The sequence below is a fragment of the Protopterus annectens genome, chromosome 3.part0, assembly GCF_019279795.1.
Source record: "Protopterus annectens isolate FY-2018-M chromosome 3.part0, PAN1.0, whole genome shotgun sequence".
Classification (NCBI taxonomy): Eukaryota; Metazoa; Chordata; order Ceratodontiformes; family Protopteridae; genus Protopterus; species Protopterus annectens.
In genome coordinates this window covers 464,757,956-464,785,291 of record NC_056731.1, presented here as the reverse complement: position 1 = coordinate 464,785,291, position 27,336 = coordinate 464,757,956, and the positions used below count along the sequence as shown (strand labels likewise).

Below are 27,336 nucleotides of genomic sequence, written 5' to 3'. Positions count from 1 at the left end.
AAAAGCTACCAAGATTCCTAAAAATAAGCAAATAACAGTGCGGCAGATGTAAAATGATGGCATTACAGCATTTGCAAATTAACTGCTTACTCCACTTACCTTAAGCAGAAGCTGGTATTTCATTACCCTTTGTATTGGCTTTATCAATAACTCTGTGAGCTGAGGACTGTGGCCAAGGCGCTGCTTCAAATCCTGTGGGAGTAAAGCATAAAAGTTAAAAGCCTGCCATTTAAACAGCAGAGAGTACAGCTGTATGAAACACTTTCTATAACAGCAGATCTTGCACTAATGTTCTTTTTCATTTGACTCTTCAAGTCCTTACTCCCTTGTGGCAGATGAAGTTGTGTGTTAAAAAGCACAAAGAAAAATCTAGAACAAACATCTTGAAAGGACTGCAAAATATGTACAGCAAGAAATACCACTTCCTACTGGTACAGATCTCCCTGTCCACCAAGAAAATATATGTAGCATAACAAAAAAAAACTTGACAGTTAATATCTGCTACCTAATATGAACAAATGGTAACAACCCCTAGTGTTCCCTAGAGAAAACTGTAGGTAAAACAATTACGTCCAACTCTTATGTGGGACAAGGAGAGAATTATTCTTACTGAAGACTAGACTAATATTCATGCAGATGATTTCCAGCTTCACACCACCCATCCTCCCATTTCCTTCCCTATTCCCCCCAAACCTCCCTTCCTTTCCCTTCCAGAAATCATTTAAGACAAAGTCCTTCTGGCACTTCTCAAAATTAGAAATGCCAGTTCCACAAGTCTTAACAATATCTCTGGATGACTGCTGAGAAGTCTCATCCAGTAAAATTGGTCCATGACTCCTTCAATTTGATTCCCTCTACTGGTGACAGCCTCAATATGAAGAGAACTATAGTGGTATCCTTTCAAAAAAAGTGGTTTCCCACTGACACTGGGAATTACATATCTGTTAGTCTCACTAATATTTTTTTAAAAGTCTGTGGATCATATTATAGTTCAACCAATAAAAAATGATATCGGTGACCATACATCCCTGGATCCACACCAATCTGCTTTGTAAAAGGCAAATCATTCCTGCTTAATCAGCTTGGGTTTTGTGACAGGGTTATGCAGACCACAGATAAAGGACACAATACATGCAGCCTATTTGGACCTTACTAAGGCTTTCAAATACTATTTCCTGTTCTGAAATTACTGAAACTCTTTCAACTCAAAATTAACCCATACAGTGTTTGTTGGCTAGGTAATTAGTTATCCGACAGAACTCATACAGTTAAAGTCAAGGGTATCTCTTCTAAACAAAAAAGCATTTCCAGCAATGTCACACAGAAATCTGTCCTGTGGCCCTTCTCATCTGGTGCATACCTGTCTGGCATAATTAACAGATTATGGCTAACAAAGTTTAGGAAGTGGACAAAAGAGCAGAGCAAATATATCTCTAGGCTATCCTGATGGCATCCCAAAATGACTGACACCAGTGGAAGGATAACCCAAGGGTCTACAAGTTGTTTAGAAGAAATGTCCACTAGATTTCTGACAGAGGTTATTGGAAACCTCATGTCAGTCCAAACAGTTATGGACAAGCCTGAAAAATGTGCAAAAAAAGGTCACCAAGGTTTGGCAAAGCCTACAGCTGTGTAAGTAAACCTACCACAACAGTAGATTTTGAATAGTCACTGCTGCAACAGCCTTAGCTATCTAGGTTATATTCTGCCACAGATATAACAGCCAGCCAAGCCTTCAAACATTTCAGGGCATCTACCATGTGCTCAAACTTTAAGGCAGCTTGAGCTGAGCTGCCTAAAATCACAAGTTTGGGTGCCAAGCACTTCAGAGGTTTCAAGCCAAACAGCAGAGGGAGGTAGAGCCTTGGGAGGATACAGCTAGAACTAAATACACATACCAACACCCTGGCATAAACAAAAAAAAAAAGGAGGGATGGAGGGAGGGAGTGGCTACTGCAACAGTGATCGTTCAAACATCTGCTGTTAAGGTAAGTTTACTTACACAACTGTGCCAATTTCATCATATTGATTACTGCTGCAGTAGCCCTAGCTATATGGGTAGATCACCCTAGCTAGCAGCATCTGGGAGGAGGAAAGGGAAGAATCCAGGAGGTCCTTGCAAAGCCTGAACTAGACCTACAGAATAAATCAAGTTTGTAGTGCTTCATAAAAGTATGCAAAGATAAACAAGTTGTTGCTTCCAGAGTACTTCTAGAATCCAAACCATTCAAAATAGCCACAGAAGACGACAATGCCTTGACCATGTCTGGAATAGTTTTGCTGTGGTGATAACAAAAGGTAATAACCTGAGATAATCAATTAGAAAGTGTGTTTTGACATAGACTGCCCCTTCTTACCTTCACAAGAAATAAACAACTGATCCAAAGACCTTAAGGATTTTGTACCAAAGTTGTCTGTGGACATCCAAGGTATGGAGTATCTTTCTTCCTCGTTTTAAGGTTCAGGAAAGAAAACAGGAAGATAGATTGTTTGGCTTAAAGTAAACATGGACATTGCTTTAGGGATTAAAGGAAGATTAGTTCTCTCAGAAACCCTGTCTCTGTGGAAAATGAGATGGGGATGACTCATCATAACAGCTTGCAACTCAGATACTCTTTCTGCAGAGTTCAAAGCAATCAGTAAGAGAGTTTTCCATGTTAAGAGCCTCAAGTCAGCCAAGATAAGCTGTTCAAATGGAGCAAGTATTAGCTTCTCAACACAAAATTAAGATCACAAGAAGGAGCCACCAGTTTTCTTGGAAGTCTGTTATGCAAAAACCCCTTTCAAAACATTTTGATATGAGAGTGCATTGAAAGGAGGATCCTTGTGCAGACATGCTGCAATGACCGACAAATGAACCTTGAACAAGAAGTAAGGAGGACCAAAGTATAGTAATTCACACAAATACTGCAAAACCAGAAAAACACAAGCCTTAAATGGGCGGTGGTTATGCTGCTGGTACCAAGAAGACCCTTTCCATTTACTAATATACAATTTTCTACTAGCAGGCTTTCATGCATCCAATAAAACCTGCTGCAGGTCCTCAGTAAACAGGTGCCTGAAGGGAATTAAGACCCTTTCATCCAGGCAGTCAAGTTGATGCTAACTGGGGGCAGGGTGCATCAAACATCCCTGTTCTTGTGTGGGTAGATCCATTCTGTGAGGAAGCTTGTGGTTACTGCCCCTGAGACTTTCCAAAAGAAGGAAGAACCACTGTTCCTGGGCCAGAAAGGAGTCAGCACAATGACGGTGGGGATTCCTTCTGAATCGTTACAAGTACCTTGGATATCACTGAAAATGGTGAAAAGCATGCAGGAACATTCCTATCCAAGGGAAAGACAAGGCATCTGTCTTTCAAGCCTCCTTACATGGAGTCCTGGAAAAACATTTAGACAGCTGGTTGTTCAGAGAGGAGGGAAGAGAGGTCTACTTGATAAACTTCACACATATGGTTCAAATCTTAGAATACCCTCTAATCTAGTTTCCATTCATGAGGGTCTGCCTTTATCCTGCTCAGCTCGTCTATCACACTATTTTGCTCTGATAGGATATAGGATACCTGGAGAGAGAGGTTTTGCTATGAAGCTATATCCCAAGCTAACATGGCTAGTCTGCATAGGTGGTAAGACCTGGTTCCCCCTTTCTTGCTGGTGCACCACATGACTGTGAAATTGTCTACAATAACCTGAAAAGGTGCAAGGGAATCAAAGATGATTCAGTGTGTTAAGTGCTTTGAAAAGAGCAAGCATATCCTTTATATTTATATACCTGCAATTGTCCTTTGTATCACTCCTAAAATGCTTCCCATGCAAAGTCTAAGGAGTCTGTGGTGGCTGACTGCTTTTGACCGGGGGGAAGAAGGGAATACCTGGATTTATTTGCGGTCTCCACCAAGTGACTTCTCTTCAGGCAAACCCCAAAATTTGGAGATGAAAAGATAATCGGGGGAGGTACTGGGACCAGCAAGACTTTAGATATTATTACATCTTTTTTATGTGAAGCCTTGTCAGGGGTACCATGAGAATCATACATGCCATAAAATCAAAATCTTGAGGTATTCCTTAGTCTGAGTAGAAACCTTGTGAACCGATCTGGGTATAAATCTAACTTTTCCTGTGGAAGAAAAGCTCTTTGAACTGGGGTGTCTAGTTAACATCTAAGGAACATAATCTTGTGTGATGGAGTCAAAAAAGACTTGAATGTTCTCTTAGAATCTCAGCTTGTGTAAGAGATCTCTCAACTAAGAGATTTGGGCACTTCGAAAACGACACTGCAAAGATAATCAAGTCATCTAAATATGGAAAAAGGTGGACACCCTTTATAGCCTGCAATGAGCTATAATTAGATCTAGACACTTTGTGCACACTCTTGGTGCAGTGGATAGCCAAGGGGTAAGGCAGAGTACAAATAATTTGATCCAGACACACAAACCTTAAAAGAGAACCATGCCCACAGACTGATAAAAACATGTTTATTTCATTAAGTGTTGACATTTCCTACATTTTAACACTTTTGGACTCTATATAATACTTTTTTTTATATTTTTTAATGTAATTCCAGAGTCTGCCAACATGGGATCCGGCATCTTGAATTTTAGTCTACCTCCAGGAAACCACAATGCAATGTTTGGCTTCAAAATATTATGCTATAGCCCCTAAGCTCATGTCAATCCACTGACTTTACATGTGTTTTCACATATACCCTGTCTTCTTAAAGTCAGGTTCAATTAACATTTCTTGCTTTTCAATGACTACTTAAAAGACAGACAGGGATAACCACAAAGAACAGTATTCTCAGCACATGAACTTTGTCTCCTCACAGCAGCAAACAGCTCAAATTTGCCACTTTTCCATATATGAAGGGGAGGTGTTTAGTGGGAGGTGAGATGAGTTTAAGGACTACAACTCAGGTATAAATAAAGAATTAAAACTGGCCACTTTAGAAAAAAAAAGCAGCAACATGCTTGGGGGAGCAAAAATACAGATACAAACACTTCCAAGCAAAATCCTAAAGCCTCTGGCTGGACTGTTGTATAGACAACAGCTATGCAGACGTCTGCCCATTACTCATTTATAAATTGCCTTTCCGGTCTCTGGCCCCAATCTTTTCTAAACTCTTATGATTTATTCTCATAGCTGTCAAGCGGTATTTCATACACCTTAACATTTATTCATTTTTAACAGCAGCTTCTGTTCTGGACTCCACTAAAAACTCTAGCAGTCCCCCCCCCCCTTAGCATGCCCCAATCCTTTTTGCTTTGCCAAAAGTAGGGTATCAACTGCTGGTAGGGAAAGCAGTCTAGCCTGCAGTCCACACATCTGTTTGGCCTACTTTTCCCTATACAGCTTTATTTGCTTCCAATACCTTGGCTCCCATACTAATTTTCTCCATTAAATTCCAGGTCCTATTTGCATATTTACTGCACCAGTTCTTGCAGTCAACCACATTGGCAAAATCTCATTTACACATTCTAATGCTGGCTTAATTCATAGGCTCATAGGTTGGTACTAGGCTATCGGCCCTAGGGCCTATGCAAGCCTAGCCATAACAATTCCCTGGATATTTCTTCACACAATATTTACTTCTCCAGGCCTCTGTCTAGCAGGGCGACCGACATGATCCCCAGGGTGAATTTCCTATCTCCCATCCAATCATCAAGGTTCCTTTTGAAGAGGGCCAATGAGGTGCTCTGCTTGATATGTATGGGCAGTCTATTCCAGAGTATGGAGAGTCGCTGGGTCAGGAACCTATCCCTCCACCATGTTTTGTTCATTGTGATGACAAGGTTTAGATCCCTGGAGCGTGTGGCTCTGAGGGATTGGGATTTCTTTAAGTGAAGCATGCCCAACAGCTCAGGGTTTGACATGGCCTTGTATGTTAAGCAGAGATCGCCTATGAGTAGACGATATGCCACAGAGTATAGCTGGAGTTTTTTTTAGACTGTCAGTATATGGCATCTGCTTTAGGCCTGCGATTCTTTTAGTGAGGTATTTCTGTGGCCTTTCCAGCTGTTGCAGATGTCTTGTGAGGCACATACCAAATGGGGCATTATACTATATAATGGGTCTAATGAGGGATGAGTACAGTGGGATAATGACCTCCTTTTTTCTGGAAGAAAAGCCCTTAGTGATGAGATGTGCCACATGGAAGGATTTCCTGACTGTTGTGGCAATGTGGTTATCGAAAGTGAGACCGCTGTCCACAAGTCCCTCATCACACTTTCGATGTTTAATTTCCTGCCACCTATGTGGTAATTCATGGGTACATGTTTTTTTCCAAAGGGGATAAAGTACAGTTTTGTACCTACCATAAATGTAGATGTCCGAACAGGAATGCATCTGCAGTCCTTACAAACGGGTTGTCCTGTCGTCAGGCAGCCCTTCGGTCGGCCGGATTCCAAAATCTGGGTCTGGCCTCGGCTGGTGTCGCACTTCACCCGACGTCATAGCTGCAGTTCTTCGGGTATAAAGGCATCAGCCGACGCCATTTTCCTCAGTGTTTCTTGCCCCAGATGCCAGTTGCCCTCTTGGATAGCTACATTTTGGATAAATGCCAATGTTTCCAAATAGTAGAAGGCAACCACAAAAAATAAGCATGTATGTACATATATACAAACAAATATGCCATAAGAGATCCCCCCCAGCTAGCTATTAGATGGGCAAATACCCTAGGAATACCACAGAGGGGAAGGAGGGTGGGTAATCCTGACTGCAGATGCATTCCTGTTCGGACATCTACATTTATGGTAGGTACAAAACTGTACTATGTCCTTCAAGGATGCATCTGCAGTCCTTACAAATGGGTAGAATACCATAGCCAAACTAGGGGAGGAGGAAGAAGAAATTATGGTGTAGTTAGGATCCCTTGCAAAACAGCAGTGGCAAACCCTGCTCGGGATCTAGAGTATAAAGGTAAGTTATAATGCTTGGCAAATGTATGCACGGAGGTCCAAGTAGCAGCCTCTATAATGTCCTTGGTAGCCACTCCTCGTAAGAAAGCTGTGGTAGTGGCTGTAGCCCTTGTAGAATGAGGCCTTATGTTCTGTGGAGTTTGCTTTCCATGGTAGGAGTAACAGAATCTGATGCAATTTCCTATCCACTTGGAGATTGTCTGTTTTGAAATTGCTTTTCCTTCCCTTCCTGTTGCATATGCTACCAGAAGCTGGTCAGTTTTTCTATTGCCCTTGGTTCTGTCCAGGTAGTAGCGCAACTGTCTATGTACATCCAAAGTATGCAGCAGTCTTTCCCCTGTTCTGTGGATTGGGGAAGAAGGTAGGTAGGTGGATAGCCTGGTTTAAAGACACTCTGGATACCACCTTAGGCATAAATGTAGGATTTGTTCTCATGGACACTCTATCTTGATGGAAGATTAGGAAGGGTTGTACTGCCATTAAAGCCTGTAGCTCAGAAACCCTTCTTGCTGAGGTAATTGCCAGCAGAAAAGCAGTTTTCCAGGATAGGTGTTGAAGATCTGCTGGTGCTGCTGGTTCGAAAGGGGGGAGTGTCAATTTTTCTAGCACAAAGTTCAAGTCCCATGCTGGTAATGGTGGTTTCCTAGGAGGTTTTACATTTTTAATTCCTCTCAGAAACTGCCTGAGTAGAGGATGCGAGAAGACAGGGGGATCGAAGCTGTATTCTGCAGAAATAGCTGATGCATGTATCTTGATGGAGGAATAGGACAGGCCTGTATGGAAAAGCTCTGCCAAATACTCCAGGATGTTGGCAATGTCTACCTTTGACACATCTTTTCCCCTTTCAGTACTCCAAATGAGAAACCTTTTCCATTTTCCTGCATAGTTCCTTCTTGTTGAGGGTCTGCGGGCCTCAAGGATAATGTCTTTAACCCTGTTCCAGGCAGTCAGCTGCAGAGTTTTCAGGTTTGGATGCAGGGTGTTGTAGCCGCTCTGAGTTAACAGCAAAGGAATCAGGGGTAGTGTCCACATTTTCCCCCGAGACATGCTCCTCAGTAATGGGTACCAATGTTGTCTTGGCCAGTCTGGAGCTATCAGAATGATCCTTGGACGTTCCTCTTTGATTTTCAGTAGCACCTTGTGCATCAAAGGAAGTGGTGGGAATGCGTATGCTGTCAGGCCTTTCCAACTGAAGGATAGAGAGTCCACCTTCCAAGCAAGTGGGTGGTACATCCTTGTGCAGAATTTCTTGAGCTGGTGATTGAGTGGGGATGCGAATAGGTCTATTTGTGGCAGTCCCCATTTCCTTGTGATGACCTTGAAGATGTCCGGGTGTAGCATCCATTCGTGAGCATCCGAGGTAGTTCTGCTTAGTATGTCTGCTAGGATGTTTTCTTTTCCGGTACAAAATTGCTTGCAACTGAATGTTGTAGCTCAGAGCCATATTCCATAGGTCCAGTGCCATCCGGCATAGAGGGTATGAATGAGTGCCTCCCTGTTTGTTGATGTACCACATGACTGTGGTGTTGTCTGTCCTTATCATCAACTGCCCTTCTTGGAGGAATGGTTTGAAATTCTGGATTGCTAGTTTTACTGCCAGCATTTCCTTTTGATTTATGTGCAGGTGCAGCTGATCTGGAGTCCATAAGCCTTGTATGCACTTGTCCAGCATGTGGGCCCCCCAACCGAGGTCTGAGGCGTCCGTTGTGATGGTTTGGCTTGGTTGAATGCTGTGGAAGGGCAAACCTGGGTTTGATTGGCATGCCTGAGCCCACCATAGGAACTCTTGTTTTAGGCATGGGATTAGTGGTATTTCAGTTTCTAGGCTGTGCCTGTGTTGAGACCATAAATTCTTCAGGTACCACTGTAGCTTTCTCATATGCAGTCTGGCATGAGGGACCAGGATTATGCAGGATGCCATGAAGCCCAAGGCCTGCAGTACTTTCCTTGCTGTTAGTTTGTTCTGCTTTGTTAATGCCAAGAAGTAGAGAGGAAGTTGTTCTTGTTTTTCTGCAGTTAGGAATGCCATCTGTTTTACTGTGTCCAATTCTGCACATAAGAAAGTTATTCTTTGGGATGGTATCAGTCTTGATTTTTTTATATCGACTGTATATCCCAGGGCTTGCAGTAAGCAAATGACTCTTTGTAAGTCTTCTGTTAGCTTGTTTTTGTTGTCCGCTTGTATCAGGCAGTCGTCCAGGTATGGATATATTTGGATTCCCTGAAGCCTGCAGTGAGCGATTACTGATGCCAGGCATTTTGTGAACACTCTGGGTGCAGTAGATAAGCCAAAGGGCAATGCTGAGAATTGATAATGCTCTGATCCTGCAAGAAATCTGAGGTATCTTCTGCAATTTGGTCGTATGGGGACGTGCAGGTATGCCTCCTTGAGATCTAGAGTCACCAGCCAATACTCCTTGCCCAGCATGGGAAGAAGTTGCTGTAGGGTCAGCATTTTGAATTTTGGAACAATGATGAATGTGTTTAAAGCGGACAGGTCGAGAATAGGCCTCCAATTTTTCTCTTTTCTTGGTACCAGGAATAGTCTGGAGTAAAATCCTTTCCTTGTTCCATAGATGGTACCCTTTCCACAGCTCTCATCTTTGCTAATTGAGCTATTTGTTTTAGAGCTTCTGTCTTTTGATTTGGTGGTAGGTTTGGCATTCCTCTTTTTCCTGGTAAAGTATGGAAATGAAACCTGTAGCCTTGGTCTATAGTTTGCAAAATCCACTTGTCTCTTGTGATGTAGTGCCAGTTTTTGAAAATAAGGCTAACTTTCCGCCTAAGGGTGCTGCTATTTGTTCCCTGGTAGGCGGTGCCAGAGCCAAGTCACTGTGATTGTCCTGTTGCAGTGGTAGTAGTTGTGTCTGTGCCTCGCTGGTTGTTACCTTGCCACTGGCGTCCCCTGTAGGCACCTCCTCTGGATTGATTTCTGCCTCTTGAATGCCTATTCCTGCCTCTCTGTGTTTTAGAGGAGTCTGGAAAGGACCAAATTTTGGAAGGCCAGTTCCTGCTAAACCTTGGAGGCTGAACCTGTAAGAAATCTTTCACTGTTTGTACAGATTTTGCCTTCTCTTCCATTTTCTTCAGTACCTGCTGAGCAGGAGAACCAAATAAACTGACCTTATCCATAGGAGCATCTAATAGTTTTGCTTTAACATGATCCGGCAAGACCTGTTCTTTCAACCATGCATGCCTTCTTATAACTGTGCCAGTCATGGCTGATCTAAAGGAAGCCTCCAGTGCATCATAGCCACATTTTAAAGAATGGTTACTAACCTGCTGAATGTTATGCACCATTTCTAGAACATATTTCTTATCTAAAGAATCATCAGAGGACAGTTTCTTAGTTAACTGATCAAGCATAAACTCCTGGTATTGGATCATATGAAACTGACAGTTCAATGCCCTAGCTGAGAGAGTAGCAGAGGTGTATACTTTTTACCCCATCTCTAAGGACCTGGATTCCCTTTCAGAGGGAGAGGGTTTTAACTGAGGTCGAAGCTACTGCCTTATGCCCCTGGGAGATAGTCTCGGATCTGCAAAAGGAGCCTTGTATAAATGGTGATGTGTGTCCGGGACCCTGTAGAACCTATCGGGCTTAGCAGGGGCTGGAGGCAAAGTATCAGGAGCAGTGCAAGCATCATTAAATGCATCATCTACAACAGGAAGAACTGGAGGTATAGCTAAAGGCCTATGTTGTGGTAAATGCAAAAAAGTCCTAAGCCTTTTCCTTGAATCTGAGAAATCTTGCCCCTGCCATTGGAATTGCTCTCTCATGGCATGTAAGGTTTCCCCAAAGGAAAATTCCTCTGGTGGAGAGGCAGAAGGAATTGATTCCTCAGCATCGGAGTCTTCATAAGGAGAAAAAGGAGCCTCTGGATGGTCTGTATTGTCTGTATCATCAGAAGAATCATCTGAGGACACTGGCTCAGGGGGCTCTGCTCTAGGTCTCTTTTCTGGAGGAGGTTGAGAGGCCCTGTCTGGATGAGGTTGGGATCCCCTTATTAAAGAGATGAGATCCTCTGCCAGAGTGAGCATTTGGGAACTGGAACTGGGTCTGAGAGGGGGGCTTAACAGGCACAGACTTAGAAGTTTTGGCTGCTTTAGCCCTGGCAAAGGCCTTTATGGACATGGCTGCAGGTGGCCTAGCAGCACCACTTGCAGGGGTTGAAACATCCAAAGGGATGGTGTCCGATAATTCTTGTGAAACCACAGTAGCAGGTTGAATTTCAGAGGCCGATTCAACCAGGTTAGAAGGGGCCTCGGTAGTAGTCATGGATTCGGCTGAAGATAGAACCGTTTGCTCGGTTTCGGCCGAAACCGAGACACTCGCGGTTTGCTTAACCGTGGTTTCGGCCGAAACCGCGGACCGCGAGTGTCGGTCCTTTTCTTTGCGTTTCTTAACTTGTGAAGTCGGAGGATCCGACGGCATTATGTACGCAAAATCTGAGCCGAAAAACTGTTCAGCAAACTCCGACCGATGTCTAAGCGTCCGTCGGTTGAAAGAAGCACAGGCTAAACAAGCTGCTACGTCGTGGTCTGGGCCTAAACAAGGTAAGCAGTAAGAGTGGAAATCTTTATGAGGTATTTGTTTCCCACAAGTTAAACAGTTATTCACTTTTTCTGACATCGGCTGAGGCAAGAAAGAGTCCCCAACGGGTACTTAGCTTTTAGAAGTCTTCGAAGTAGTATTCGGTAGTAGTAATCTCTGGATCTGACCGACCGGCACTTGCGAACAGCTTCTGCTTCGGGCGCCACGCGGCAAGAAAGACGGAGGAAAATGGCGTCGGCTGATGCCTTTATACCCGAAGAACTGCAGCTATGACGTCGGGTGAAGTGCGACACCAGCCGAGGCCAGACCCAGACTTTGGAATCCGGCCGACCGAAGGGCTGCCTGACGACAGGACAACCCGTTTGTAAGGACTGCAGATGCATCCTTGAAGGACATCTATACATTTCTTGGCATTAAGCTTGAGCCCATGGCTCTGGCACCAGGCATATGTTTCTGTAAGGCCCTTTTGTAGAATATCCACATCATTTGGGGATTCAATAATGGCTCCCAGTTTGCAGTCATCTGCAAACTTGGTTAGCCAGAGTCCCTTAGTGTTAGCCTGTACTTCAGAGAAGTAGATGCCAAACAAGAGTGGTCCCAGGACTGAAACCTGAGGTACTCCACTTGTCTGGAGCTGGATTTGGAGTCGGCTACTTTTACTGTCTGGGTTCTGTCAGTAAGCCAGTTAGCAACCCATTGAGTGACGTAGGGATTTATGCCCAGCTTAGTAAGTTTATCTATGATTCCAGAGTGGGGGATGGTGTCAAAGGCCTTGGCAAGGTCCAGATAGGCTGTGTGGACTGCCTTACCCTCGTCCACAGCTCTGGAGACTGATTCGAAGAAGTCAATCACATTCAGGAGACAAGATCGGCCCTTCACAAACCCAAACTGGGTGGGGTCCAGTGTTTGAAGGTTGCCAATGTCTTTGTTGATAAGTTCCAAGATAATGTGTTTCATGCCCTTGCAAATCAGGCTTGTCAGACTGATGGGACGGTAGTTCCCGGGATCCAAGGTGGATCCTCCCTTGTGGAGTGGGATAACTGTAGCTGTGCGCCACTCAGTGGGCACGAAGCCTGAGGTGAGGCTATGATTATACATGACACTTAGGTGAGGGGCCAGTTCATTTTGTAGTTCATGTAGTACACAGCCTGGGATGTCATCTGGTCCCATGGATGCTGTATGCTTAGCTTTGGAGAGTGCGGTTTCTACCTGTGTGGCTGTGATTATCGGAATTTGGCAATCTTTTGGTATTGAGATGGGCCTTTAGGGGGTGAGACGGGGTGAAGTTGGCACTAAATCGATCTTCCAGAATATTGGCAATATCCCTGGGATCAGTATATTTAATGCCATTCTGTTGTAACTCAGAGCAGATCTGAGCATTGCCATTTAGATTCTTGACATAACTATAGAATGCCTTGTGGTTGTCTTTGTAATCTTTGGCAATTTTATTTTTGTAACTAGCTTTTGAGGATTTTATGAGGGATCTCAGCTTCTTACTGAAGCTGGTGAGGGAGTTTTTTGCATCCTGGGATTTCTTTTTTGCAACAGTTTCTTCCTTCTGTTATATAGTTTGTTTATAGCAGGGGACGACCAGATTGGCTTCCTTTTTTGGAGAAGAGCATCTTGGTTCTATTTGGGATGGCACGATTCATGCACGAGTGGATGTGCTCGTACAGTGCCTTAGTGTAGGATTCTGCAGTCGGACTTCCAAATCCCATCTGCGTGGGTGTTGTGAGGTTTGTCACTTCTGACTTCAGTAGCTTGAAGTTGGCTTTGGAGAAGTTTTTTAAGGAGGTTTCCTTACTGGGGGGTGGGGCTGGGATGTGGATGTCAAGGGTGATTTGCTTATGGTCAGACCTGACCAATGAGGGGGTTGACCACTGGTGTGGAGCATCTCTCTCCCATGTTGGTAATGACCAGGTCTAGGATATTGGAGCCCCTGGTGGGACAATGGATTAGCTGATCCAGGACGTTGGAATTTATGAATTCCAAGAACCGTTGGGAAAAGGAGTTGGTACCAGAGTAGCTTTCCCAAAATTCTTAAAATACTTTCTGCTATTTTGCAACTATAATGCTCTGTATATCTGCTATTCTCTTTAAGAGTCCGCATCCAAAATCCTACCATCTCCTTATTTCTCACCCTCCTCACGTTGATTTATAATTTAACACTTGTGATATGTACATATGCCTTAGCTGCCTAGCTCTAAAGTACCCATTCAAATCAAATAATCATAACACACCTACCTCTATGATGAATATCACCTTAACCCCACTTAACTCTTGCCCACTTTCCCTCCCAAATAAATTCCAACTCTTAAATACCGCCTACATCATCTCCTCTGGTTGATAAATATTTGCCTGAAATACATATAAAATGAGTCTATATTACGTAATCGAACATTTACTTGTTCGAAAGTGATATGGTCGACACCATATGATCGAACATGTAAATGTTTGAATGTTTCAACGGAGATCTCCGTATAGTGCGAAAATGGAAGTTTTTCATTGTCTGCACTGTAGTGCAACCTCAGAGTTGGTATATGTAAACAGCGGGGGAGTGTGGGGGTGCAGGTGGGCTGGCCCCCCTGCTTAACCTTTCAGGTATGTTTTTTCTGTTTTTTTTTTTGTTTTTTTTGAACTTTTAAGAGTTTGAACATATGGTGTTCAAACTTTTAAAAGTTCGATAATCTAATACAGACCCTATAAAACTAAGGGACTAGATGTTTTCATTGCTTAGATCTTACTATCCATAATAAAGAGCTGCCACTTTCTCAGTTTTTCTATTATCTTTTTAGTCTCCTCCCACATATCCTTAGCTGCCATAACAGAATAATTTTTAATCCATACACCAATCATCTTATAGTGTATCTGTAAATACGGGAGTTGCAAAACCAACTCATGTGAGCACATAACAGCTAAAGCCTCTAACTTCATTACCTTTACATCCAGAAAAAAATTGAAGTGTCTCAAAATGTTTCACAACACTGAAATATCCTTTTCTGGATTTTTCAAGTACAAAATACCATCTGCAAATAAAACTAACTCTTTTTCTTTACCATACCATTTATATCCTTGAATGAGTGAGCCCCTTGTTTTCTTTACTAATAACTAAAAATATAAACCAAAGAGGAAAGAAGACACTCATATTGCTCCCATGTTCAAACACAGCTCGTCAGGCAGAAATCCACAACACCTTAATTCTTTTCAAAATTACACAGCTCCAAATTACTGATTTAGGCCAAGGAATGACTGGACTTCAAGCCCACATGTCATTTATGATTTTATAAAGTGAAGTGCACAGAAGTTAAGGGGACATTTCAGTAATGGATAACCAATTTAAGTCATTCAGAATGTTACAGTGGTGTAGCAGGATGTCAAAGTACGGCAAATTTGCATTTTTATTCTCAGTGACAAGATAAAAAATAAAGCCTCATACATGCGTGTCTACAGTGACTTGTAGACTGAGTGTAATAAGCAGAGGGTAAAGGAAGAAAAATTCAAGTTTGGGGAGAAGGACATCTTGGTCAGTGTTTTGCAGGCAGTAGGAGATAGATGTGACATCCTATAGCAGAGTTTTAGTTGTAAGAAGACTTTATTAATGCTATTATCAGTGTGGGTTGTAATAGAGTCAAGGATTAGGACCTTCATACTTGTACTCAGTTACAAAAGGAATAATATGGTGGTCACTGTGACATAGTAAGGAAAGGAATTCAACCTGGGCAGATAGCCTAGTATGAACCTATGAACCTATGAACCTAAGAGGCTCTTGTGGTTAATTAAAAGTTTATTTTGTTCAGACCACTGACAAAGATCAGAGGAGGATTGCTGGAGTTGAGATTGCAAGACTGTTGGATATTTGTCAGAAGTAATAAAATATCATATGCGTACAGGTTAAGGTTGCGTTCCAATAAATAGTCAGTAATATTATTAATTTATAAAGAACTGAACAGCAGGAATACAGGCAAACCAAACACAACAAAACAGCTAGAAAGCACCAACCACTGTAAAAAGCTGCAAATACGGCCAAAATAGTACAAAAATACTCTATTAAACATGAAGCGCTTTTCGTCTCGCTATTAGCGAGACTTCTTCAGACTACAATCACTCATCTTCAGTATTTAAATGCATTAACATGAATTGGTAATTAACTACCCCAACCACCAATCAGAACTACTTAAATAACTTTAAAATAATCTTCCTTGCAACCTTAATCAGTGAGTCATAGGTTGATGCATATTTCCACACTATATCATCCATCATATAACCAAGTGTATATAAAATGCATAAAAAATGTGTGATAATACACCATATATATATATATATATATATATATATATATATATATATATATATATATATATATATATATATGTGCGTGTGTGTGTGTGTGTGTATATATTTAAAACTGTTTACATAAAAATTAAATCAGTAGGAGATATTTATATAAAATTCATACAACCACTATTCATTACCATGACTGCTATATACACTTTATTCATTCAAGCAGAAACACCATATGATATACATCCCTGTTTAAATTCATAATTCAATAATAAATAAAAATTAAAAAATAAATTTATTTGGTAAATTTAATGAATCTGAATTTCAAATAACAATTACTTAAAACACCCCCCTTTTTTCACAAATAATTTGAATTAATTTTTATTTTACTTTTATTATAATTTTTATTTTTATTATTATCACTTAAACTCATGTAGTATTACCTTGCAAGACCCTAATTTTAAATTTAAAAAAAATTAGAGAGTCTTGCAAGGTAATACTACACGAGTTTAAGTGAAAATAATAATAATAAAAATTATAATAAAAGTAAAATAAAATGAATTCACAGTTTTAAATATATATATATGGTGTATTATCACACATTTTTTATACACTTGGTTATATGATGTTGGATGATTTGGTGTGGAAATATGCATCAATCTAGGACTCGCTGATTAAGGTTGCAAGGAAGATTATTTTAAAGTTATTTAAGTAGTTCTGATTGGTGGTTGGGGTAGTTTGTTAATTACCAATTCATGTTAATGCATTAAAATATTGAAGATGAGTGATTGTAGTCTGAAGAAGTCTCGCTAATAGCGAGACTAAAAGCGCTTCATTTTTAATAAATAAGTATTTTTGTACTATTCTAGCCGTATTTGCAGCTTTTTACAGTGGTCGGTGCTTTCTAGCTGTTTCGCTGTGTTTAATTTATAAAGGAAACAGCAATGTGTCTAGAATGAAATATTAAGGAACAACTATTTTTAGCAACTCATTATGAGATAGCTGATTGATAAAGTAAACTTGAAAGGTTCTGTAGTCAAAGTAGCTATGGAACCGGGCAATGATATTTTATTCCAAACTAAAATTCTGTAGCTTAGCAAACAGTTTCAAAGGCATGGGTCATGTCCACAAAAATACTGATTGCAAAGAGAAAAAGTTATGTACTTACCATTACTTGAAATCTGTGCTTTCCAGTGTCGCTATTAATCACGGATGTCTTTAGGACCCGACATCGGATCCAAGACGGCAAGTAGGAAGACAGCTCCTGAGCTCAAACTCCTCCCCTTCGCAAGATCCCTTGCTATCCACAACCCTCAGACCGAGTACGCTGAATAGTAAAAGGAGGCAGAGAATACTGCCTAAAAAAATAAAAGGATACTAAGGGATACATCCCTCCCTAACTCCCCAATCACCAGAAGAAGGGAGAAGGAGGGTGGGAACGTGATGAATAATGACACTGGAGAGCACAGATTCCAAGTTATGGTAACTACACAACTTTATCTGATTCTATCTCTGTCATTACTGATCATGGATGGGTCACAGTCTCCAGCTAGTAATAACTCTGGGAGGCCACATGGAAGGATATGCCAGAGCACAGCAGAACCAAAGGAAGACCTGCTCCTGGACACAAAGTCTAACTTATAATGAGCAACAAAGGTATGGGGATTAGATCAAGTAGCAGCAGCACAAATCTCATGTAAAGAAAGTTTAGCCAAGAAGGCAGAAGATGTGGCTACTGACCTAGTAGAATGAAATTTGACTGGTCCGGTCAGCTCCAGGCATCTGCTTTCGTAAATATAAGAAATACAGCTGGCGATCCAATGAGAAATAGACACTTTAGAAACTGCTTGACATCCCTTGTCCTGAGAAAAGGCAACAAAGAGCTGATCAGATTTTCGAAAACTTTCAGTCCGCTTCAGGTAAAAACGTAACTGCCTATGAACATCCAAACAATGCAAATGACATTCTCCTTTACTGGAAAAATTTGGAAAGAACACAGAAGTTGAATCGACTAATTAAGATTCGTTTCTGAAGCTACCTTAGGCACAAAGGAAGGATTGGTCCTGAGAGATACCCTATCCTTAAGTAATACAATGAAGGGAGGCTTTATGCACAAAGCCTGCAATTTGGATACCCTCCTGGCTGAAGTAACTGCCAGTTCACAGATCGCCGTAGGCTCAAAAGGTTTTTGTGTCAAAGACTGCAGCACCAGAGTGAAATTCCTCCTTTACAGGAGCGATGAGTAGAAAGATCCCTTTAAGGAAGGCCTTGTACAGCCTAAAAGAAAAGCTGGGACTTTCACTTAAATGAAAGTTGGAGATAGCAGCCAGATGGACTTCAACTGCAGAGAAACTAGCCCCCTGCTGAAATGGAGACGCCAGGAACAAGATGTCAGGGACAAAAGCTGAAAAGGGATCTAGACTGCATTGTTTTGCCCATACAGAGAATCTCCTCCATTTGCTGGAATACAACTTCTTGGTAGAAAGCTTTTGAGAAGCCAAAATAATGGCCTTAACTGGGGAAGGAAGCCTGGACTGGAAAATAATCACTGGAATTGGAGGTACCAAGCAGTTAGATGAAGAGACTGAAGGCTGGGAAGAGGAAGCCCCGAAGGATGGGAAATGAGATCTGGAATGGCATCTAATATCCAAGGCAGATATTTTAGATGAGACCAAAGGAGGGAAAACCACACCTGATGAGGCCAGAAGGGGATAATAAAGATAACAGGAGTAATTCTGTAAGACTTTGGGAATGAGGAGGAGTTGGGGGATAGCCATACAAAAGTCCCAATGGCCAATTGTGAACCAGAGTGTCCCTGGGTGACTCCCCCATTAGTGGGGTCAGAGCAAAGTATTTGTTCTATTTGTGGCTGACCAGAGAGGCAAAAAGTTCACAGCAAGGAAGACCCCAGCAGCTGAATATCCGACGTGCCACTGATGGATTCACGGACCACTTGTGAGGACTCAGGACAGATCTGCTGAGTTTGTCGGCTAATACGTTGGAACTGCCAGGAATATTCGTTGCAAGAAGACAGCGTCTGGAAGACATTGCCCATTCCCACACTCTCATGGCAGCTCTGCAATGAGGATAAGATTGTGTTCCCCCCTACTTGATGATGTACCAGACAACCATCATGTTGTCTGACTGAACTGCAATGGTCCCAAGAGGGGAGACAGTCTTGGAAGGCTTGCAATATTAAAAGGACTGTTCTCATTTCCAGAACAGTGATGTGGAATTTGTTTTTTAAGGGGGACCATGTGTCTTGAGCAGTCCTTTCCCATTAATGCCCACCCTCCAACAGGGAGGTGTCCGTGGTCACCATGGCTTGGGGTTGGGGAAGACAGAAAGGTCGGTCTAGAAGAAGGTCCTGAGCTTGGTGCCACCAAGCAAGTTGAAGTCTACAGACTTGGAAAATCCTAACGGTCATGGACATGGGATGAAGATGAGCTGACCATTGCACTGCTAGGGTCCATTGTAGAACTCCATGTGATATCTGACAAGAGGGACTAACTGAACTGCCACTGCCATTGAACCTAGCACCTGTAAGATTAAATGGACTGCGCCTGCTCCAGATCCAGACGAAGACAGACCTGTTCCCAAATCATCTCGACTCTGTGTGGGGAAAGTGCTGTAGTCTCTGATACCATGTCAATGGAGCTTTTCTCCCCATGCCTCCACTGTAAATGGACCTTGTTCCAGTCAGACTTTCTTGGTAAACAAATATGAAATAAAAATAAATGTCCAGAAGGACCCAGATAAATTCCAGGCTCTGACATGGGGCAAGATGAGATTTGGCCAATTTCACTTGTGATGCCTAAGTCATGAAAGAGACTGAGTGTGTAATCAATGGCCAGTGTGAGTTGATGCCTTGTGGGTGCCGTGAGGAGCCAATCGTCCAGGTACAGAAAGACCTGGAAACCTTGCAGCTGGAGATGGGCTACTACCACTGACATACATTTGGTAAACACCCGGGGTGCTGAGGTGAGTCCAAAGGGCAGGGCTTTGAACTGACAAGTGATTAGCCCCCAGCTGGAAGTGCAGGCATCTCCTGGAGCATCTGACGATCTTGAAGTGATAGTACGCATCCTTGAGAACCACTGAGCATATCCAATCGTCCTTGCACAGAAGAGGCAGAATGGGCTGAACAGTGACCATGACAATTACATAGTAATTTGGGATTTGGCTGGCTCCCTGTAGCCATAGATCCCCCCTCAGACTCCTCCTGCCCCCTACTGCCAACATTAAGCACAAGGGCCTCCCTATCATGATAAGGTTTCATCATGTTAACATGGTACAGCTTGTTCCCCTGCCTCCTGCCTAACAGTTCTAACATGTAGTTAACATCACTGACCTTCCTTACCACCTTGAAGGGTCCCTTCTAAGCTGCCTTGCAGCTTGTTGTGTCTGACCGGAATGAGAACTACTAACTGCTGCCCTACAGCATACTCTCTAGCTCGAGTATTACTGTCATACCAGACCTTTTTTTTGCTGCTGGGCTTCTGCCAGGTTCTCCTGGGCCAAGCCCATGAGCTCCCCTGAGCCTTGTTCTGAGGTTTGGGACATATGACACAACAGACTCCTTGTGGGATTCACACTCACCATGAATCAAATCTAGGGGTCCCCTCACCCTATGCCTATACAGCAACTCAAAGGGTGAAAAACCTGTGGATTCCTGGGGCAGCTCTCTGTAAGCACATAGGTATGGCAAATATTTGTCCCATTCGCTCTTAAACTGGTCTGCAAATGCCCGTAGCATGGTCTTGATGGTAGAGTTTAACCTCTCAACAAGTCCATTAGCCTGAGGATGGTAGGGGGTGGTCTTTAGGTGCTTCACCCCCACAGACAAGCAAGCAGGTCTGACATGAAATTGGTACCTCTATCAGTGTTCATTTTGGGAAACCTACCCTACTGAAAATCAAAGCATTTGTTACCTTTTCTACCTCAATGGAGAACAACGTCATTGCCTCAGGGTATCTGGTAGCATAATCTACTACCACTAGATATACTTCTTCCCTGTGGAACGTGGGGTACTCAGAGGCCCCACAATATCCATAGCTACACTCTGAAATGGCTCCTCAATCACATGCAAAGGCACCAAAGCAGCTTTGACCTTGTCCCCTGCTGTGCCTACTTTCTGGCACTGCTCACAGGTCCTGCAATAACCTGTTTCATCTCTGGAAATCACAGGGCAATAAAAGTTATGCATAATATGTCTCTTTGTATGTTTTATGCTCCTATGACCCGCAAAAGGAATGTCAAGAGCTATGGCTAAGTGCCAGATGTAAGGCTCTGGGCACTACCAACTGTTGTATTCTCTCACCCTCTAGCCCTTCCTCAGGGGTGGAGAGTGACAGAGACAGACACAGATACAGTAACCCTTTGACTCAGTATACATACTCCCTTTTCCTTGACAATCAGGTGCCTCAGTGGCTACCTCCCTCAAGCCTTGTAATGTAGGGTATGAGAGTTGAGTCTGTCTCAACTCTATCTTGGCAACCCTTCCCAGCTCCCCTTCCACAGGAAGCCTGGTAACCTCTGACATCATTGCCTTACTGTCAAGCCTGGGTACTATTACACACCTTTGCCCTTGCAGTCACTCTGTCCAAGAGAACAGCAGTACTCACAAGCAGCTGTGGCTCACATTCAATCTCACTGCTACAGGGTAGCTCCCTCCCTAAAGTAATCAACACACCAGTCCTGGCTTCAAGTTTAACGTCCATCTGGGACGCTCCACCAGGCTACCAGACCCACATGCTTGTCTCTAAACCTGACTGCGTGTCACTGCATGCACACAAGGTAATGCATTATCAAAATCATTCCATATCAGGACATCTGCAGGGATATCCTCAAACACACCTACTTGCTGGCTTCCTTTTCCACACTCACAGTCAAGGTGAACCTTTGCCAAAGGTATATGGAATGAGGTCCTCCTAAAGCTCTGACTGGAGTAGACTGCCCAATCAAGTAGCACTTAATGGTTAGGTCAAAGGCTGTCTCTCTCTTAGCAGTGGCCTCTTTCCTATTTACTACAATAGGATATAAGCTCTTGTGGTAGTTTGGTACCCTTGTTGTCTCCACACAACTTACTGCTGGCATTCTATCATTCCCACTTAGTGGCTCTCCCACGTTTTGTTCCCCACCTCACCTCCATGCTCATCTACATGCTACATGGCCCCACTGGTTGCATTTAAAACATTTATCCATTGGTCCTGGATGTGTATCTGGACTAGTGGCTTCCCCTGCTACTGGCAGACTCTGCTGGGGTGGTTTAGGCTGTCCACCATGGGTTCCCTTTGGCCCATGAGCAGCACCAGAAATCCTTTTCCTGTGGATTGATGCCCTGCTTGCTAGAAATAGGACTCCCTTCTTCCCCAGCTCATCTGCAGTACTGCATTACCTAGCTAACCAGATTCTCATGTCCTCAGGCAAAGTGCAAAGGGCTTGTTCCCTCATCAAAAGGTCTGCCATCCATTCAAAAGTGGCAACCTGACACCCACTCATCCACCTATGAAAATAAGTGGATAACTCGGCAACATATTCACACACACTTTCATGTGCCTTGCGTCTATGCTCATGAAACTTTTTTCCATAAGCTTCAGGTGTTAACTTAAAACACTCAAACAATTTTTAACAGTAACATAATTTAAGCAATCAGTATCAGAAATTTAGAAAGAGCAGTTACAGCTTTACCATGGAGTAAGGCAGTCTGGAGCCATACCGAGAGCCCTTGGTCAACATTATACTGTTACATACCCTTTCAAACATATGAATGAAACTATCTAAATTATCACCCTCTGTAAATTGTGGAAGAAATTTACTGACCTTTGTGGCTTATGTGGTTCAGATATTCCCTTCCCCATTACCTCCATGACCTTGGTAAACAGTCAGCATTTCCTTCTCATATTGCCTCTGCCTCTCATTCTCTTCAGCTTCTAGACGTCTCAGTCTCTCCGCTGACTCTAGTGCCATCTGTTTCTCCTTTTTTTCATCCTCCAGATGCTTCAGTCTCTCTGCTGACTCTAGTTCTAATTGTTTGGCCTCCAGTTCAAGTATTTAACTCCAGCGGATTTTTAAGTCCTCTGTGGAAAGGCTGAAATGTCCATTTTCTGAGAGTTGTACATCGCCAAGGCCAGGCTGGTTGTCCTGCTGGTCTGTGATGCAGTTGTGCCCAAGGCTGCACTCATTTCTGCTTTAGTCAGGTTGGCATGCACCAGTCCTTTGGCCTGGCACATCTCAGCCAACTTGCTCCTTGTCAGCTTGCCACACTCATCTGCTGACATCCTTGTCTGCTCTCCCTAACTAAGCTAACAAAAAATAAATAAAACTATTGTGATAAGAAACTCTGAATGTTCACTGCGTGGCTGATTCAGAGTCCAAACACCTTTTTCAGTGACCACTGTTTATAGGCTACAGTAGTTCAATATCCACACCACTGAATCTTAATATGTGGATATCCCACCACTGCCAACCAATTAATATGATGCCCCTCTACTGGCCCAGTAATCAAGGAGCCTCAATCCTCACCAGTGGCAACAGTGAGAGATGTACACACTGGGAGGATGACAGGCACATACACAGTATTTCCAGATGCAGCTCTCTGCATTAAGTGCAATTTCCCTTAAGAGCACACACAGACCACAGTCAGTCTGGGGCTGGTTTCTCTCTCTCTTCTCCAGATCCTCAATAAGACTCCCCAATGACACAGCTATACTTATTTATTTATTTATTTTACATTTGTTGACCGGGCTAGTCTAGCTGGATATATGTCCATTTTCAGTAGAGGCCCTGGGAGAAAAGCTCCACTAGTTGTAACAAGTATCATCATAAAAAGGCATTAAAATGTTACATTAAAAACATAAGTAGTTATACCAAGTTAAACAGATAATATAAATTGAACATAAGTTTTATTTATTTATTTATTTTGTGCAGTGAAAGTTAACAAGGGAAAGGGTGAAGGAAAAAATGAGGTTAATCTGGATTAGTGCAGGAGCAAAGCCAATGTTTACTGAGATAAATTTTCAGTTGTCTTTTAAAAAGTAGGAAAGAGGTCAAAGATGTGATATCAGAGGGTAGTTTATTCCATATTTTTCCAACAGAGTTGGAGAATAGACAGTCGCCTGCATAATTGTTGGGTTTGGTAATATTAATCTGAAGTTTATTTGAAGAACGTAGTTGTTTCAGGTTATTGTATGGTGAAATAATGCTAGAAAGTACTGGTGTGTTGGCTGGCTGATATAGAATCTTATAAGATATTAAGAGCTGTTGAAGTACAAGTTGGTTAGGAAGTTCAATCCAGCCTAGTTCTTTTAAGTTCAAGCAGTGATGAGTTTGAAAAGGAGATCCTACTGCGAATCGAGCTATATTATAATAGGATGTTGCTAATTTTTTAATGTTATTTTTGGAAAGATTAGTGTAAATGGGGGAAGCATAGAGAAGAGTAGAGATTAGGTGAGATCATGCTATGGTGGACCTTGCTGTAGGTGTTAGGAAAGGTTTGATTCTGTAAAGGGATCCTATTTTTTTATTATCTAATTTTATTGTGTTGTTAATGAGAGTCAAAGTTGAGGTTATTATCAATAGTTATTCCTAATAGTTTTGTGGTCAAGTCAGGAGAAATGAGAGTACCGAGGTAAGAGTGAAATATGGTGGAGTAGATTTACGAGTATATACAGTTGGCATCTCAGCTGAGTGACCAAGTCAAGGCCTCCAGCACCCTTTCTGTCCATCCAGTGCTTCATGTCCCTGCCCAAGTAGCTGACACACGCACTCTTTGAGGTTTGATTTATACACACACCTGGGAAAGGCTGGCACAGGTTTAATAGCTATGCCCCCTTCTGTCCAGACTATAAGGTAGTTTCCACTGCTACCAGTCCATCCTTATCAGCTACTTTAAGAGACCTTAACAAAGGGTGTCCAATCTTACTGTGTAATGTTAGTATCAATAAAAAGGCAGTTTGACCAACAGCAAGGTTATTAGGAGTGACCCACAGTGTCACCAAATAAATATCCAAGTACTCTCAGAACTTAAATATGTCTCACAAATATCAGCCTCAATGAAAGGTTTAAATATATTTAATAATAAATAATAAAAGAACAAGAAAATACTAGGTAAACAATCACAGTTACATCAGAGTTCAAAATCACATGAAATATTTAAAACATTGCAAGACTGTCTCAAAGAAAAAAATACAGTTTTGTACCCACCATAAATGTAGATGTTCGAGTGTTCACCCTGCTGCAGTCATAATACTTGGGTTATCCTGCCGTCAGGCGGTCCCGCAGTCGGCCCGAATTCCAAAGTCTTAGTCTGGCGTCGGTTGCTGTCGCTTCTTCCCTGATGTCAGTGCGCCAGGGGTATATAAGAGGCATCCAACGCCATTTTCTTCAGTTTTTCTTGCCCCAGATGTCAGGTGCCCCCAAATAGGTAGGCAAAAAAAAAAAAAAAATATATATATATATATATATATATATATATATATAGCTAGATAAAAATAAAACAATACCCTTAGGCACAAGCAAATACACCACAGAGGTAGTATAGGATAGAGTGGTAGAGATAAGTTCAGCTAGTTCAGAGGGAATAGAGGGAGGGTAACCTGGACTGCAGCAGGGTGAGCACTCGAACATCTACATTTATGGTAGGTACAAAACTGTACTATGTTCATCGTGTTACCCTGCTGCAGTCATCACACGAGTTGAATCCCAAAACTAAGGATGGGAGGTGGAGTCAAACAGGGTTAGAAGAAGCTAGTAGGCCCTGAAAAACTGCAGTGACAAAACCAGCTCTAGTCTTAGAGTATAGAGGTAAGTGATAGTGTTTGGTGAAGGTGTGCACTGAACTCCAAGTTGCAGCTTCCAGAATATCCTTGGTTGGCACTCCCCTGAGAAAGGCTGCTGATGTAGCTGTAGCCCTGGTGGAGTGGGACCTAATGTTAGCAGGTACCGGTTTCCCATGTGTGTAGCAGAAACGTATGCAATGCCCTATCCATTTAGAAATGGTCTGTTTTGATATAGCTTTTCTTTGTGATCCTGTAGCATAGGCTACAAAGAGCTGGTCAGTTTTTCTGAAAGCCTTAGTTTTATCCAAGTAGTAACGTCATTGCCTGTGAATGTCCAAAGAGTGCAGGAGTCTTTCTCCTTTATTCTGGGGATTTGGGAAAAAGGTGGGCAAATGAATGATTTGGTTTAGGGCCACACTGGATACCACCTTTGGCATAAAGGAAGGGTTAGTTCGTAGAGAGACCCTGTCTTGATGAAAAATGAAGAAAGGTTCCACTGACATTAGTGCCTGTAGCTCTGAGACTCTTCTAGCTGAGGTTATTGCTAAGTAGCAGGGCAGTTTTCCATGAAAAAAATTTTAAATCAGCTGAAAAAGCTGGTTCAAAGGGCGGCAGTGTAAGCTTTTCCAGAACAAAGTTGAGATCCCAAGTAGGTGTTAGTGCTTTCCTTGGCGGTCTTATGTTCTTAGCCCCTCTGAGGTACTGTCTTAGGAGTGGATGTGAGAATAAAGGAGGATCCGTGTTGTAATGAGCTGAAATTGCTGAGGCGTGGATCTTAACAGATGAAAAGGAAAGTCCTTTGTGCAACATCTCAGTTAAATATTGTAGAATCTGAGGAATGTTTGGATCAAGGGGATTTTGGCCTTTAGCCTGGTTCCAGGCGCAAAATCTTTTCCATTTGTCTGAATAGGTTTTCCTGGTGCTGGGCCTCCTGGCCTCCAGAATGACATCCATAACAGCTTTGGATAAAGGTGTTGGCTGGTTGTTTAGGTAACTTGCCATGCAGCCAGGTTTAAAGTCTTGAGCTGGCTGTGTACAATCTGATGGTCTCATTGGGTGAGCAGGTGAGGAATTTGTGGCAAAATCCATGGTGGGCCATGGGCCATGTTCCTTAAAATTGGATACCAATGCTGGTGTGGCCAGTCTGGTGCAATGAGTATCATTTGTGGCCTCTCTAATCTGACTTTCAGCAGTTCCTTTGCTAGAAGAGGCAGTGGAGGAAAGGCATACACTGTTAATGTTTTCCAACTGAATGAGAGGGCGTCCACTTTCCAAGCTAGTGGATGGAAGGTCCTTGTGCAACATTTTTGAAGTTGGTGGTTGTGGGGGCTTGCAAACAGATCTATGTCTGGGCGTCCCCATTTTTCAGCTATCATTGCAAATACTTGTGGATCTAGTTTCCATTCGTGTGGATCCATGATGTTTCTGCTTAGGTCGTCTGCCAATGTGTTTTTCTTTCCTGGCAGAAATTGTGCTTGTAATTGAACCTGGTAAGACAGTGCAGTGTTCCACAAGGTCATTGCTTGCCTGCATAGAGGGTAGGAATGTGTGCCCCCTTGCTTGTTTATGTACCACATTACTGTGGTACTGTCCATCTTTATTATTAGTTGTCCTGGGTGTTAGGGCATTCTGTACTGCTAGCATTTCTTTTTGATTGATATGCAGATGCCTCTGATCTGTAGTCCATTTGCCCTGAATGCACTGTCCTGACATGTGTGCTCCCCAGGCATAGTCCGATGGATCTGTTGTCATAGTTTGCCTGGCTGTGGGTAAGGTGAAAGGCTGACCCTTGTTGAGGTGACATGCCTGTG

The 27,336-nt window shown here is 42.6% G+C and overlaps 1 protein-coding gene across 1 annotated transcript in view; it reads right to left on the bottom strand.

Moving 5' to 3' along the window:
- TRIO (trio Rho guanine nucleotide exchange factor) overlaps nt 1-27,336 on the bottom strand; it is a 5,137,669-nt gene that overhangs the window by 1,318,925 nt on the left and 3,791,408 nt on the right. Inside the window, exon 43 of the mRNA XM_044065600.1 lies at nt 100-192. Within this exon, the coding sequence (XP_043921535.1) occupies nt 100-192 (93 nt within the window). The remainder of the gene's footprint in view (nt 1-99; nt 193-27,336) is intronic.